Source organism: Balaenoptera physalus (assembly GCF_965194825.1).
Source record: "Balaenoptera physalus genome assembly, chromosome: 11".
In the NCBI taxonomy this organism is placed as follows: Eukaryota; Metazoa; Chordata; class Mammalia; order Artiodactyla; family Balaenopteridae; genus Balaenoptera; species Balaenoptera physalus.
This window is the reverse complement of record NC_138896.1, coordinates 84,979,117-84,991,725: the sequence shown is the minus strand read 5'-3', so window position 1 is coordinate 84,991,725 and position 12,609 is coordinate 84,979,117. Positions and strand designations below refer to the sequence as shown.

The 12,609-nt window shown below is 47.6% G+C and overlaps 1 protein-coding gene across 1 annotated transcript in view; it reads right to left on the bottom strand.

Moving 5' to 3' along the window:
- Positions 1 to 954: 954 nt before the first annotated feature.
- ATXN7 (ataxin 7) overlaps positions 955 to 12,609 on the bottom strand; it is a 127,086-nt gene continuing 115,431 nt past the window's right edge. Inside the window, 4 exon segments of the mRNA XM_082412147.1 lie at positions 955 to 5,012; positions 6,718 to 6,739; positions 6,741 to 6,785; positions 7,558 to 8,551. Of these exon segments, the coding sequence (XP_082268273.1) occupies positions 4,903 to 5,012; positions 6,718 to 6,739; positions 6,741 to 6,785; positions 7,558 to 8,551 (1,171 nt within the window). The 3' untranslated portion in view covers positions 955 to 4,902.

Below are 12,609 nucleotides of genomic sequence, written 5' to 3'. Positions count from 1 at the left end.
GAGTGAAGGTTAAGGAGGACATCCAAAGTGAAAGGAGTTATCCACAGGGAACTTATTAAGAACGAGTCTGAGCAGTCAGCTGATCTAAGGACTGAACGGAAGTCCAAGGGGCAGGGCAGTGGGGACTGAAGCCAGACTCACTCCTTCCTGTAATGTATATGCACCTTTGCTCCAGTACACAAATCCGTTGCTTCCTTCATTGTTTTAAGCAACAAAAATAATTTGTAATTGATAAGAGTGATTTGCAAATGGTAAAACCGGCCAAATTTCTAGAGATGAAAGATTATGCTGTGCCTAATATCAACATGTACTGCCAGTGAGGGAGGTCTGTAAAAGCAAGGAAGAAACCAGACCAGCTCTGGATTAAAAACTTACCTCTCTCCTCAGCATTCTGTAATAACTTAAATGGGAAAAGAATCTGAAAAACAACAGATACTTGTGTAACTGAATCACTTTGCTGTATACCTGAAACTAACACATTGTTAATTATACTCTAATATAAAATAAAAATTTTTTAAAACACACAAAAAACTTACCTCTAACGAAAACTGACCATATGCCATCAAACAGTACAAACAGAATGTATTTCTCAATCTATCAACTTCCCTTTGTTGACAAACCTACAGGGCAAGAATACAGTAGTGTTCACTGTTTACCCGGTTATTAATTTACCCAAGGCAAACCTTTGTGCCCAAGAACAGAAACATCCTAAGCCCTTAGAAGTTTTTAGGTGGTATGGAAGGGAAGCTGAGCTTCATAAGGGTGTCTGATGCTACAAATGAAGAAAAGTCAGACTAGATCGAAAAGGGTTTAGTATCACAACGAGGCAGAAACATGTAAAATATTCCATGCAGCCAACCTTGTTTATTGAGAAATCCTGGTTTTATTGCCCGTTAACATGTTTGCTCCACAAACTAATTTCTCATAAAGCAAAGCACAACTTTTTCTTATAAATAGTATAAATTATTTTATTTACAGAACTTGTTACAAAACAAATAGACTATATATTTCTTCTCTTTTAAATATCCAAAGTAATTTTCTATCCCTTGACATTTGTTCATGTTCTATACAGCAGCCAACACAAAGTCCAGCTGAGATGCTCTTGATTATGTGTACAAATGATCAACCTATTCACACATTTTAACACAGGAGATTGCTTTTATAACCAAGCTCAAAAACAGAAAACAAACAAAAAAAAAAACACAGCAAAATGCTTTCAAGGCCCTACATTCATTCACACTGACAGTATGTAGTGCTCATTTAAATGATCTGAAAATGTAAAAGGTTTTGCACAAAATGTAAAAATGATTATTTTCTGCTAACAATGAAACTTTTAACAATCATTTTCCAAAGCCCAACTTTTTCCCCCGCAGGACAGAATGGGAGATATTAAGAAATTCCTTGGCAACAGAACTCTCGCAGGAAGACAGCTGCCTTTATAAGTTACATTTTTCAAATTATACATTTTTTTCAATGTTCTCAGAGGTACTTTGTATTATATTTTTGGAATACAAAATATTTTAAATATTCTATCTTAAACTCTGCATTTCACCAGTGAATAACAAAACAGACACATTGTGTAAGTTGCTGGCTGACAAGAAGATTTGTAACCCTTGGTGCCACCGGGCAATCCATCACCAGTTGAATTCCTGTGAACCAAAAGGTCTTAATTTTAAAATACCTTATAAAATTACCAGCATTTGGTGGTTTTCAACTCCTCCCCTAAAATTTTAGTAACAATATTTAGGTGGAAAAAGCAAACTCCAAAAGTTCAACTGAACATTCAAGTCTTTTTAAAGTATCTGTCTAAGCTTAAAACTAGGTTCAGGCACTTTCAGTTTTTTTTTGTTTTTTTTTTCCCCATTAGTTTTAATCACATCACATACTAACGCACATGTGCTCAGGGCGCACACACACACACACACACACACACACACACGTGCACGCACGTGCACACACACACACTCTCTCACACATAAAACACTAACAAAAGAAAAGCAGTGTGTCACTTATTACATGTAGTCTATTGGGAAATCAGGCAACTAGGGAGAAGCAATGCCCACTTCATCTGTATGAATCCACTCCCGAGACACTGAAAGGGACAAAAGACTTTCACAGAACAGAGGCATCCCTTAAACCGTAAAGGAGGCAGGTTCTAGAACTATTGGCTTGGCAGTGAACCACTTCAAATTATAAAAAGGTATTTACTTTTATTAATTAATAAATAAATACTAGATGATCTCAATTGTACCAAAACAGGATATCCGAAAAAAAGACCTGTGCAAAAATACATATTTAAATATGTACAATTCATTTTTAACAAAATATGTCTTCTCAAATAGGGATACTTCCATATTTATAATAGAACAAGAAATTCCAAAATAAAGATACAAAAGTAGGTTTTGTATAATTCTTTGTTCATCATTGCAGCATTTTTTTTTTTTGTAGGTTAAGAAAACTGCAGGAGTTGTCATGAAATTCTATTGGAAAGAATATAAAAATTATCTTGGTTTTAAATTGATACCAAAGTCTGTCTAGAAACAACCCAACCACTGCAAATTTGGTTTTTGCAAGTTAATTTAATTCAAAAAAATACTTGTACTCCCGTGTTTTAAATGGTCTTAATTGTTCATCATAATAAAAAGTAGTTGTAGGAGAAAATACAATATTTGAACAACAGTCTAAAATTTAATAGCACTGTTTAGGTCTGTTTGTGGCAGGCAGAATCCAAAATGGCTAATTTCCTAACCCCGATGCTCTGTGTACTACCGGGAGACAATAATGAAATTTCAATTAAAACCTCAGTCTAAGAAATCAAATGATCAAGACTCGCTAATCTAAATATCTACATTATTCTGCATCAACCTGCTATCGTGGATCCTATTCACATCTTTCAGAACAACATGATCTGTCTATAAATTCCATCACTAAAAGCAACTTTATTTATAACCATCAAGTCCCCTTGGCTCTGAAAATAAATTCTACCCATACCCCATTGCACTTGTCACCAAGGAATCAACGAAGTACGTTCTGATTCCCTCTTACCTCCTTCTCTCCATCTCCTGGGATGAACAACCAGACTGACCTCTCCTAATGACACCAAACTGGCCCATCCGTGCTTTCTTCTTACAAGCTCTCTTACAGTATCATTTTTAAAACATTTACTGACTGATTGCATAATAGGTGAACAAGATACTGTTCTCCCGTTCCTTTAAAAAGAAAATCAATATTTTACATCAATTTATAGCTAAAGTATCTGAATAAAGTTTTTGTTACCTTACATAATAAGAATAGTTCTGTAGCAATTCACATTATTAGGCTGGTAACCAAGTATTTATTCATTCTACCTGTTGTTGACTTAAAATTCCCTGAAACTGAAGTTTGTAACCCAAGAATTGCAAGGAAAACGGATGCACTGACTGGCTCTGTCCCAGCCCCGCCCAGGGCCAGGATCAGAACCTTGGGAAATTTACCCTGTGTTCGGCAGCTTTGTGTGTTCTTCTAAGCAAAAGTGCCTGGCTCTCCTTTCAGGAGCTGTGGTGGTGGAATCATCTGTTAAAGGGCTCCAGCTCATCCCCTCAAATTCAATGACACCTTCTCAATCAATGACGTCTTAACCTATCAAGCTCTTCCTTTTGGGGTGGGGTACTAGAAACACTATCCTGGAGGGTCTCTGAAACTCTCCGTGAGATGGCAGGTGTAAATCCCCAGAAAGGAGGTGTGACTGGGAGACACTACGCATGCATCCCGTCATCGCCGCATGGGCAGGTGTTCACAGTCACCAACGCCCCTCCCTGGGTGCCTGCTCCCCATCCCAACTGCATCCACATAAACATGTGTAGTGGCAGGAAGGGGTGTGTAGATACACACAATATGGGGCGTGCTCCAAGCGGAAATTTACACTTAGTCCCAGGACAGTATCCAAAGAAGAGGTTGCGGGTAATGCACCGAGTGCCTTGGAAACATTTAAGTATATCAATGACTTGGTGAACGACAGAGTCTGCTGCATCCCAACTATTTCACGTTACAAAGGCAATTTTTAAAAACAGGAGACTGGGCAGGACAACCAACCTAATTGTATACTGTTTAACATGAAAACAAAGGTTAAAAAAAATTCAATCTCTTTGGAAATCTTGGAAAATTTTCCCCCATAGTGATTTCTGTCTACCTCCCCACCCACCAGAATTTGGCTTTCCATTATCAAAATTGTTTGCATTTGCATTTTCTTTAAAAAAAAAAAAAATCACACAGAATTGCTTTTGTACCATGAAAAGTAAGCCTCTAAACTGGTGTATACTTGCTCTCTGGCCATCAATGGCTTTAAACCAGTTTGTACATTAGAAACTTCTGACGGCTTCTGATCCCAAACTACTTGCAAAAGGCTGGGCAAAAACACAGGCTCTTTTGTCACGGTGCCTCTCACTGACGTCCATATTCCATTCCTGGAACCTGCTATAAAAACCTAGCTGCAGACCCCCTTACTCCAGAGGGCTGCTTGGGGTGCAGCTCTGCTCGCCCCTGGGAGGTGTCTCCAGTTAAGGTGCCTGACTGCTGGAGAGGGACCTACAGACGACAGGGTGAGGAAAGAACTAGGCAGGGAGAGGAGGGAGGGAGAAAAGTCTACAGTCACGCTCTTGCCAAGACACTCTCGCCAGCCAACCTCCTCCAAGAGTGGCTCCGTGAAATACTACAGGTTCAACAACGAGACAGGAACTTCTCACAGATTGTAGCAAGTAGTCCAGACCACTCTAACACTGATAAAAGCAATTCGGTGGCTGGACTTGATCCAGTGTCCTTTACGAGTACTCACTGCTACAGACAAAGCTTCAGGGACATCCTCGTTAAAACAACAGCCCGGCAGATTTCTACCCTCGAGGCCCACAGGAGGTTGGGAAAACAGACTCAAAGGCATCGTGGAGTCCAGAGTGCTGAGTGGAGGTGTAACTTGTCGTCAAAAGTGTCCAGATTATTCCTCCCCGTGCTATTTTCAGCTGTCAGGGACGTGCCTTTGGCTTTCAAAAAAGAGGGGGTGGGGAGACAACGAAAGGTAAGTAAGTGGCTGTACACGGCCCCGCCCTGATTTCTAAACAAGGTATTCCCGAGGCCACTGCGTCTCCACCAACTGGGCGATGCCAGGAGCAGGCAGCTCTAGAATTTGGCTTTAGCTTTCAAAAGCCTTCTGTGCCCTGGGGCACAATCCTTCTAAAAGACTGGCTTCTAGAAAACTGTCCAGAAGAGACACAGCCTGGATTACTAGCTTAGAGAAAAGGCTCACATGTTTGCCTTTTGGCTCTATTTACTGATGCTGTTTCCTTGAAGGTATTCCAGGTTGTCAACTGAGAGGTGAACAAGGTCAAATGGGCCACCACACAGGTGTGAAAACTCACACCCAAGGCCGTGCTGAGGCGGGGAGAGGGGACTCTGGCCTTCACAGTCCCACAGTGAGCTATTTTTAGGTCCTCGGTGGCAGAGCCCACGAATCAACTCGGGGGCTGGGCGCGCACCCAGCCCCATCTCCTAGGCTCCCCAGCAGGTCGCACTGATTCCGCCGTTGAGGGGATTCCAACCAGTTCAGTTATCTCTGCTTTAAAATCAGCTCCACGGAGAACAGCGAGCTCAGGTCCCTACTGGTCTAAGAAGCAGCCTTCTTTACAGCATTTTGGAGTCATGGGTCCCTTTGATAGTCTGAAGAAAGCTACAGGATCCCTCTTGCAGATAAATGATCACAGACGTAAAAATACGCAACATCTTGGGGGTTCATCCATCCTCTGATCTGTAGCCATGGGCCCCCCTAGAATTTGTGCAGCATAATAGAAAATATGCCACTGCAGAGGAAATCTTTCTCAAATACAAACTTAACATGAAACTGCTTTTAAGAACCCAAACTTACGCTGTTTGTCCTAGTGGGACACAGTCCCCCCCTAGACGGTGGAAATCAGAGGTGGCAAACTGGCAGCTCATGAGCCAAACTTCGCTGGCAAACGTGTGGGCTTCACCAGATCAAAACAAAACGAAAGACTACAGAGGTTTAGAAAATGGTCAAATTTCTCACGCAAGTCCAGATCAGCAGTTTCTCTTTGAAATTGGTAACAAGCTTCTGGGAGCAGCTGCTCTGTGTAGACGAGACTCCCACTCCCCCATTCCCCACAGACACTGTCACTCTCTGCTGCACCCACCCGGCCTCTTCCTCGCCTTCTGGCACTGGCGGGCAGTAAGGTCCGCAGCGGCGTCTGCGTGAAGACGGCGCGCTCAGTGACACTGGCGTGGGCATCCCGAGGCAGTGGGACATCCCTCCCGGGATTCATGTGAATCAGGAAACTACACCCAGAAGGGAGTTATTAAGGGATGGATTCTTACAGTGTTTGCACTGTGTTTTTATGCTTATCATTAAACTAGAAGGAATAACTACAAATCAAGAAGGTTTCACTTGTCCAGGAACCCCTGTTCAAAGAGACCCAAACAACACACGAATAGCCCGTATGTATTTGTGGCTCAGAGAGAAGAATTGAAGCAGCTGCTACCTAAATTTGTGCATAATTATTTTCCCCATACCTTTGGCACTGAGTATTAATTCACACAGATATTGGAGGGAAACTTCTATCACATGAAGAAACTTCTTGGTATTTTCTGGAAAAGTTCTAGCCTGGCATTTAAGTTCAGTTTTGAAGATGAGGAAGGGAAAAAAACAAAACAAAACAAAACAAAAAAGAGGCTCACATTTTAAAGTAGGGCTCTGGGGGTGACACCGCTGAAATTGCTGCTTGTAAGCAAGGACAGGAGGTATCCTGCTGAATGAAATAACAAGATGAGAGAGGACCTGGACAGAAGAGAAAGGGAGCTGGAGGAAGCGGCCACAGAAGGGAAGGCCAGGAGGAAACAGCAGCAGGGGAAGAGTGGGGAAAAGACAAGACACCGCCTGAGAAAGCCACGGTCAGTAAGGAATCCGAAGGCCAGACAGCCCTTCTCTACAAGTGGGTCACGTTCAGATTTCTTTTCAATCTGTTAACTTAAACAAGATTTTAGTCTTCTGCTCTGCCCATAGTAAATGCTGTTTTCCTGCCTCCTTGGAAAACAGGGAGGAGAAAAAATAGGCAGAGAATTAACAAGAAAATTAAAATTCTGAAATTCTTTGATGGGAAAAATATTAAACGGTCTCTTTCAAATTTAAATCATCCCTTTCTAGATCAGTCTGATTTTAGCCCAGCTTTCTTCAGAAAAACACACCGAAGGACCGCTCTCCGGGAAACACGGCCCGCCGGCCTCCGGGAGGGGTCTGCCGTCACGCACGACGGTGTCCGCAGCACTGGCCGCCGAAACACACTTGTCGCGGCCCCCTCACCCAGGAGCGCCCTCCGGGTCATCACAGAGTCAGGCAGAGAGGAGCCTGTTTGGCCTCCATCCGGCCACCAACCCCCCCTTCTCTTAAAAGGCCCCGCAAAGCTGGACACTGGCTTTTAGGCAAACCCACCAACCCGACCACACAGGTCTCCGAGCTGACGGAAGATCTCACGGGAGGGGCCACGGGCCTCCCCATGGGGATCCCAGGCCCTGTCCTACCTGATGCAGGAGGGAGCTGTTTGCCAGTCCTGGCGGCCCCGGGCTGGGGCCCGCGTGCTTCACGTGGACGTTGTTCACGGCCGGCAGTTTGGCCACCTTGGTGGGCCTGCCGCTGCTGCTGTTGATGCCGCTCGAGCCAGGCGAGCACTTTCTTTTCTTGCCTAGGAGCTTGTCCAGAGGAGTGTGTGGGTGGGAGCAGGCGCCGTGAGAGCTGACGGGCAGCTCGCCGGCCTGGTGCACGAAGGGGCCGAGGGAGAGTGTGGAGTCGCCGCTGTTCACCATCACGCTCATCCTCTTGATGGACTCGCCGGGGCTCCCGCCGGGGGCGCCCCGCCCGGGCTGCTCGTGCCGGCCGCTCACCGAGTTCGCTCTGCCGGCCACACAGTTGAGGCCGACGCCGTGGGGAGAGGCTACCGCCACGGGGTGGGGAGGCCCAGGGTGAGCCACACAGTTTTTCCTAAAAGACTCCATGGAATGAGAAGAAGAGGAGGAGGAGGAGGAGGAGGAGGAGGAGGAGGAGAGGGGCGGGACTAACAGCGGGGAAGTGTTTTTGCGTTTCTTTCCTGAGCCGCCGCTGCCGGCACTGCTACTCGCGTGGTGACAGTTAGTGCTGTTACCAGAAGACTCCTTGGGCCTTAAAGACTTGCTAGATTTCAACTTCTGAGGTTTCCTGGCCATGGGGGAGGAGGGCACGGAGGACAGGCCGGAGGGCGTGGAGGGGGAGGACGAGGAGGAGGACCGCTGTCGGGACTGCATACTGCACACGGGATCCACGGCCCCGGAGGCGGCGGGCTGTGCGTTCAGCGTGGTTCCATGAGCTGGTACCGACTTGCTACTGGGGGAGATGCAGGAGGACGAGAGCGGGACAGGGGAGGGAGACACGGTGGCTGCCGCCAGGTGGCTGACCCCACAGTGTGCTGTGGGTACAGAGTTCATCCGGTGAGGAACACGTGTGGAGACGGGCGACGCAGCACCGGGCACTGGCGGGATCTTCCTGCGGAACAGAAGAGGGGCCTGAGCAACGTCCACCACTGCCCTTTGTGGCAACTTTCAGGACACTCCCTTCACCTCTGGCACTCAACACACCCCTTGGTCACAGGGATCGCGCTGAGATGCTGGGCCACACAGAGGGTCACTTTTCCCCTTCAGATTCTTAATGCCTTCCTGCGCTCTGAGAACAACGGCCTGTAAGGCCGTGTGCCTCACCGGTGCTGCGGCCGTAGGTACGTACCCCGCACCCTCCCGTCCGGCACCCTGAACTCCATGATCCCGGCTACTGATCTTCCTTCAGTTCCGAGACCAGGCCGTGAAGCGAGACCCTGTGTATCTTCCGCCTACAGCACTCTCACCCCAACTTCTGCTTACCCTTCTGTTTCAGTCCACCATCACTTTCTTAGGAAAACTGTCCTGACCGTCCTGACTCGCTTCGCTCCCGCACTGCCCCCTGTTCCTAGACTTTGGAAGAGTCTGGTAGTTTTAACGTGGGACTGATGATCACTGTCTAGCATCTCTGCAGACGGAGCAATCCACAGCTGATTTACCACTGTCCATCCAGCACGGTGCCTGGCACACAGAAGGCGCTCAAACGCTGAGAGAACTCATGAACCAACGAGGGAAAAGGAAGGGCACAACTAGTTACTAACAACTGCTAGGTCCCAGCTACTGGCCTCAATGCCTGTACAAGGGAACAAAGCCCCCAAATCTCAGGGGGACTTCTGGTCACGGTGCACTAACACTGTGTTCTGTTTACAATATTTGGGTAAAGTATGTATTCAAACACTCAAACCAGGGAGGCCCCCCCCAACCCCGGCTTTTATTTTAGCTCCGATTTTTAAAATGTGATGGCGCCAAAATCTCAGAAACCCCTATGGCATAATAAACCCTGAGGTGGCAAAACAGCAAACGGCCTGACTGGAAGCCAACTGCCGAGACTGCCCGGCTCCCGGCCTCCACGGGCAGCTCTGGCTGATCCGGGCGCCACACCAGCGGGGGCCGGGCTCCTCATCCTTCAAGTGAGAGCGCTGGCCTAGACTGCTGCCCAAGGGCTTTCCACATGCATTTTGAGAAGGACTACAGCTATTAATAAACGGAATTAACAACTGCAAGTGTGCGCACCAGCCTTAAAACTCCCACTCAAGAGTGTGGCTCTGGCCCTAAGTCAGTGCTTCCCAACTGCGGCTGCACGTCAGAATCACCTGTGGAGTTCAGGCCACACCCAGACGGGCCACACCAGAATCTCGGGGTGGGGTCCAGGCGTCAGTAAGTTCTAAACCTCTCCAGGAGATTCCAGCGTGAAGCCAAGGCTGAGAAGCCGGGCTCTATCCCCGTGCTACTCACGAAGGATAAGCACTGACATTACCTGAGAGGCTTACTAGACATGCTGAGTCCCTGGGCCTCACCCCAGACCTCCTTCATCGTGCTGTGTATCTCAACAAGATCCCCAGGGCAACTGGCACCTGTGAGAAGCTCTGCTCGAAACGCAGCACAAGGGCTCCGGCTCCCTGGGCGCACTGGCTTCTCATGGCCACCAGGTGGCTTAGGAAGACGGGCCTAAGGGCCAGGCTGCTACAACCAAATCCTGTGAAAAGGAAAGGCTTCCTTCCATAGGGGCAAGGATGTGGACCTCTCTGGATGACATGACTGGTTTCTCTTAAAAAAGCTCTTTTAAGTCATTTCTTACCTTCTGCATAAAGAAGAGACAAAAAAAGAAGAGGCAGTCATATTGACCTGTGTTTGCACACATGAACTCAGAGACACGAGCAACGGATAAAACTGCTTCTGTCTGTGAGGAGTGGGTAGAAAACAGGAGTATGGGGGCCAGGGGGACTAAAACTTTTCACTGTATGCCTCTTTATATTCATGTTTCCTTTTTTAGCCAAGTGACTTTATTATCAATCTAAAAAATTAAATTAGAAAAAGGAAAACCCAAACCACAAAACCTTTTTGATCACCATCCCAGCCCCTCCGTAGGGGAAGTGCGATAGTGTTCCCCAGTCACAGCACGCAAGCAGTGGACAGAACTCACAGGAGCTTGCAAACAGCCTTTTGGGTCGTGGCCATGCTCCAGAGGAAGAGCTGGTCTACTTTCACTGCTGCCCAGAGACTCCACACACTGAAGATAACTGACTTCACTGCCAGGCTGAAATTGCACCTCCACTTATCCCGAAGTTAACCACAGTAACTAAAGGGTAAGGGGCCGAGGAGAGTGCTGCCGGGGCTCTCTGCAGAAGGGAGGACTTCCGGCTGAGCCAGCAGGATGGGACCTGGCCGACTTCAAGACTTTCCTTGAGTGCCTCAAAGATGCCACCTGGAGAACAGTTCTCTTCTGGGTGAGAAGCGCCGGCGCCCCCACTCCTGTGCCGGCAGCACTGGCCTCCTCAAGCACCGGGCCCCACACCTCTCTCCAAGCCCCTACCCGCCCCAGGCCGTGTGCCAGCTCATCACTGAGTGGTCCGTCTGTCTCTCCCGAATTGACTTTTTTTTTTTTTTTTAAATTAATAGCTACTTTATTTATTTATTTATTTATTTATTTATTTTTGGCTGTGTTGGGTCTTCGTTTCTGTGTGAGAGCTTTCTCTAGTTGTGGCAAGTGGGGACCACTCTTCATCGCGGTGCGCGGGCCTCTCACTATCGCGGCCTCTCTTGCTGCGGAGCACAGGCTCCAGACGCGCAGGCTCAGTAACTGTGGCTCACGGGCCCAGTTGCTCCGCGGCATGTGGGATCTTCCCAGACCAGGGCTTGAACCCGTGTCCCCTGCATTGGCAGGCAGATTCTCAACCACTGCGCCACCAGGGAAGCCCCGAATTGACTTTTTCAAAACCAAAGGTCATGTCAACAGAAAGAACGGTTTCCTCCTCACTGGGCGCAAGTGACGGATGAGGCGGTGAGCCTCTGTCAGAACAGAGGGACACAGACAGTGGAGTCAGCTTCAGGATCCTGCTTCTTCAGAAGCTCACAGCACACAGAAGAAAACCTCTCCAACACAAGCCATTAGGAACCGAAACTCTCGCAACCCAAACCACTGGCCATAAGCCACTTACCAATGTAACGGGGATGAAACTTCTGAGGACCCTTCGAAACCCTTAGGGGTACATGAACCCCACAGCTCTGTGCGCTCAACGAGCTCTCCAGGTCCCACCAGGTAAGAAGCTGAGAGTTCATGCATTTTGAAGTTTTCTGATATGAGGCCACCCCCCAAAGAATCCCAACAAACCACTGCCCAAGTCCGTCTCTGGTTCAGAACACTGTTCCTTGGTAGAGGTTCTTATCTAGTAAGAACCAGGAAGAAACATGAAACAAAGCAGAGTAACACTGCTCTGGGGCTGGGCTTCACCGCGAACAAGTGCACGTCCTATTAACGACCATGGGGATGGTTCTCTGGATTTTGGACTACCCGAGGTCTCTGACAGCTTCCTCTGACTATATCAGGCAAGCAAAGCAGAGAGGCAAAAATAGATGTACTCGCAGAGCCCACTCAGGGAGGCACTAGTAACTGACGCCCAAATGGAGGGTTTGGGATGACTATTATCGGACAGCCCCCTTTAGCAAAGCTCAGTGCTTCCCGAAGTAGGTTCCACCAAACACTAGTCCCCAGGATGCTCCCCTAAAAGAGGTTCCCAGGCCAAAAGAGCCTGGGAGACAGTCCGCATTATACACGATATCCTCTGCTTTGAGAGTTACAGCAGACCGTGCCCATTAAAGGCTTTGAGAAGTCCTGCAGTAACAAAAACTATTTTACTTCAGGAAAGGCTGAGCTAATAAACCTTTCGGGCCACGGAACTGTTCTTCCACTTAACATCACGTTGGGGAAACGGCATGCCTAAGGCCACACGAGATGATCGTCTTGCTTTCAACTGTAAACCAGAGCGAATGGCTCCTTTCCCTAACACCCTCGGCAGCTCCTCAGGGCCCTCAATCAATTTCAGCGTCATCTGACCTCTCGGATCTCCTCTTGTTCCAGGAGCTTGCTTGCTCTTTCTCAAACAAGCCACGTTCTTTTCTGACTCAAGACCTTCGCACACACGGTTCTCCTTGCCTGGAACCCACTCCTCC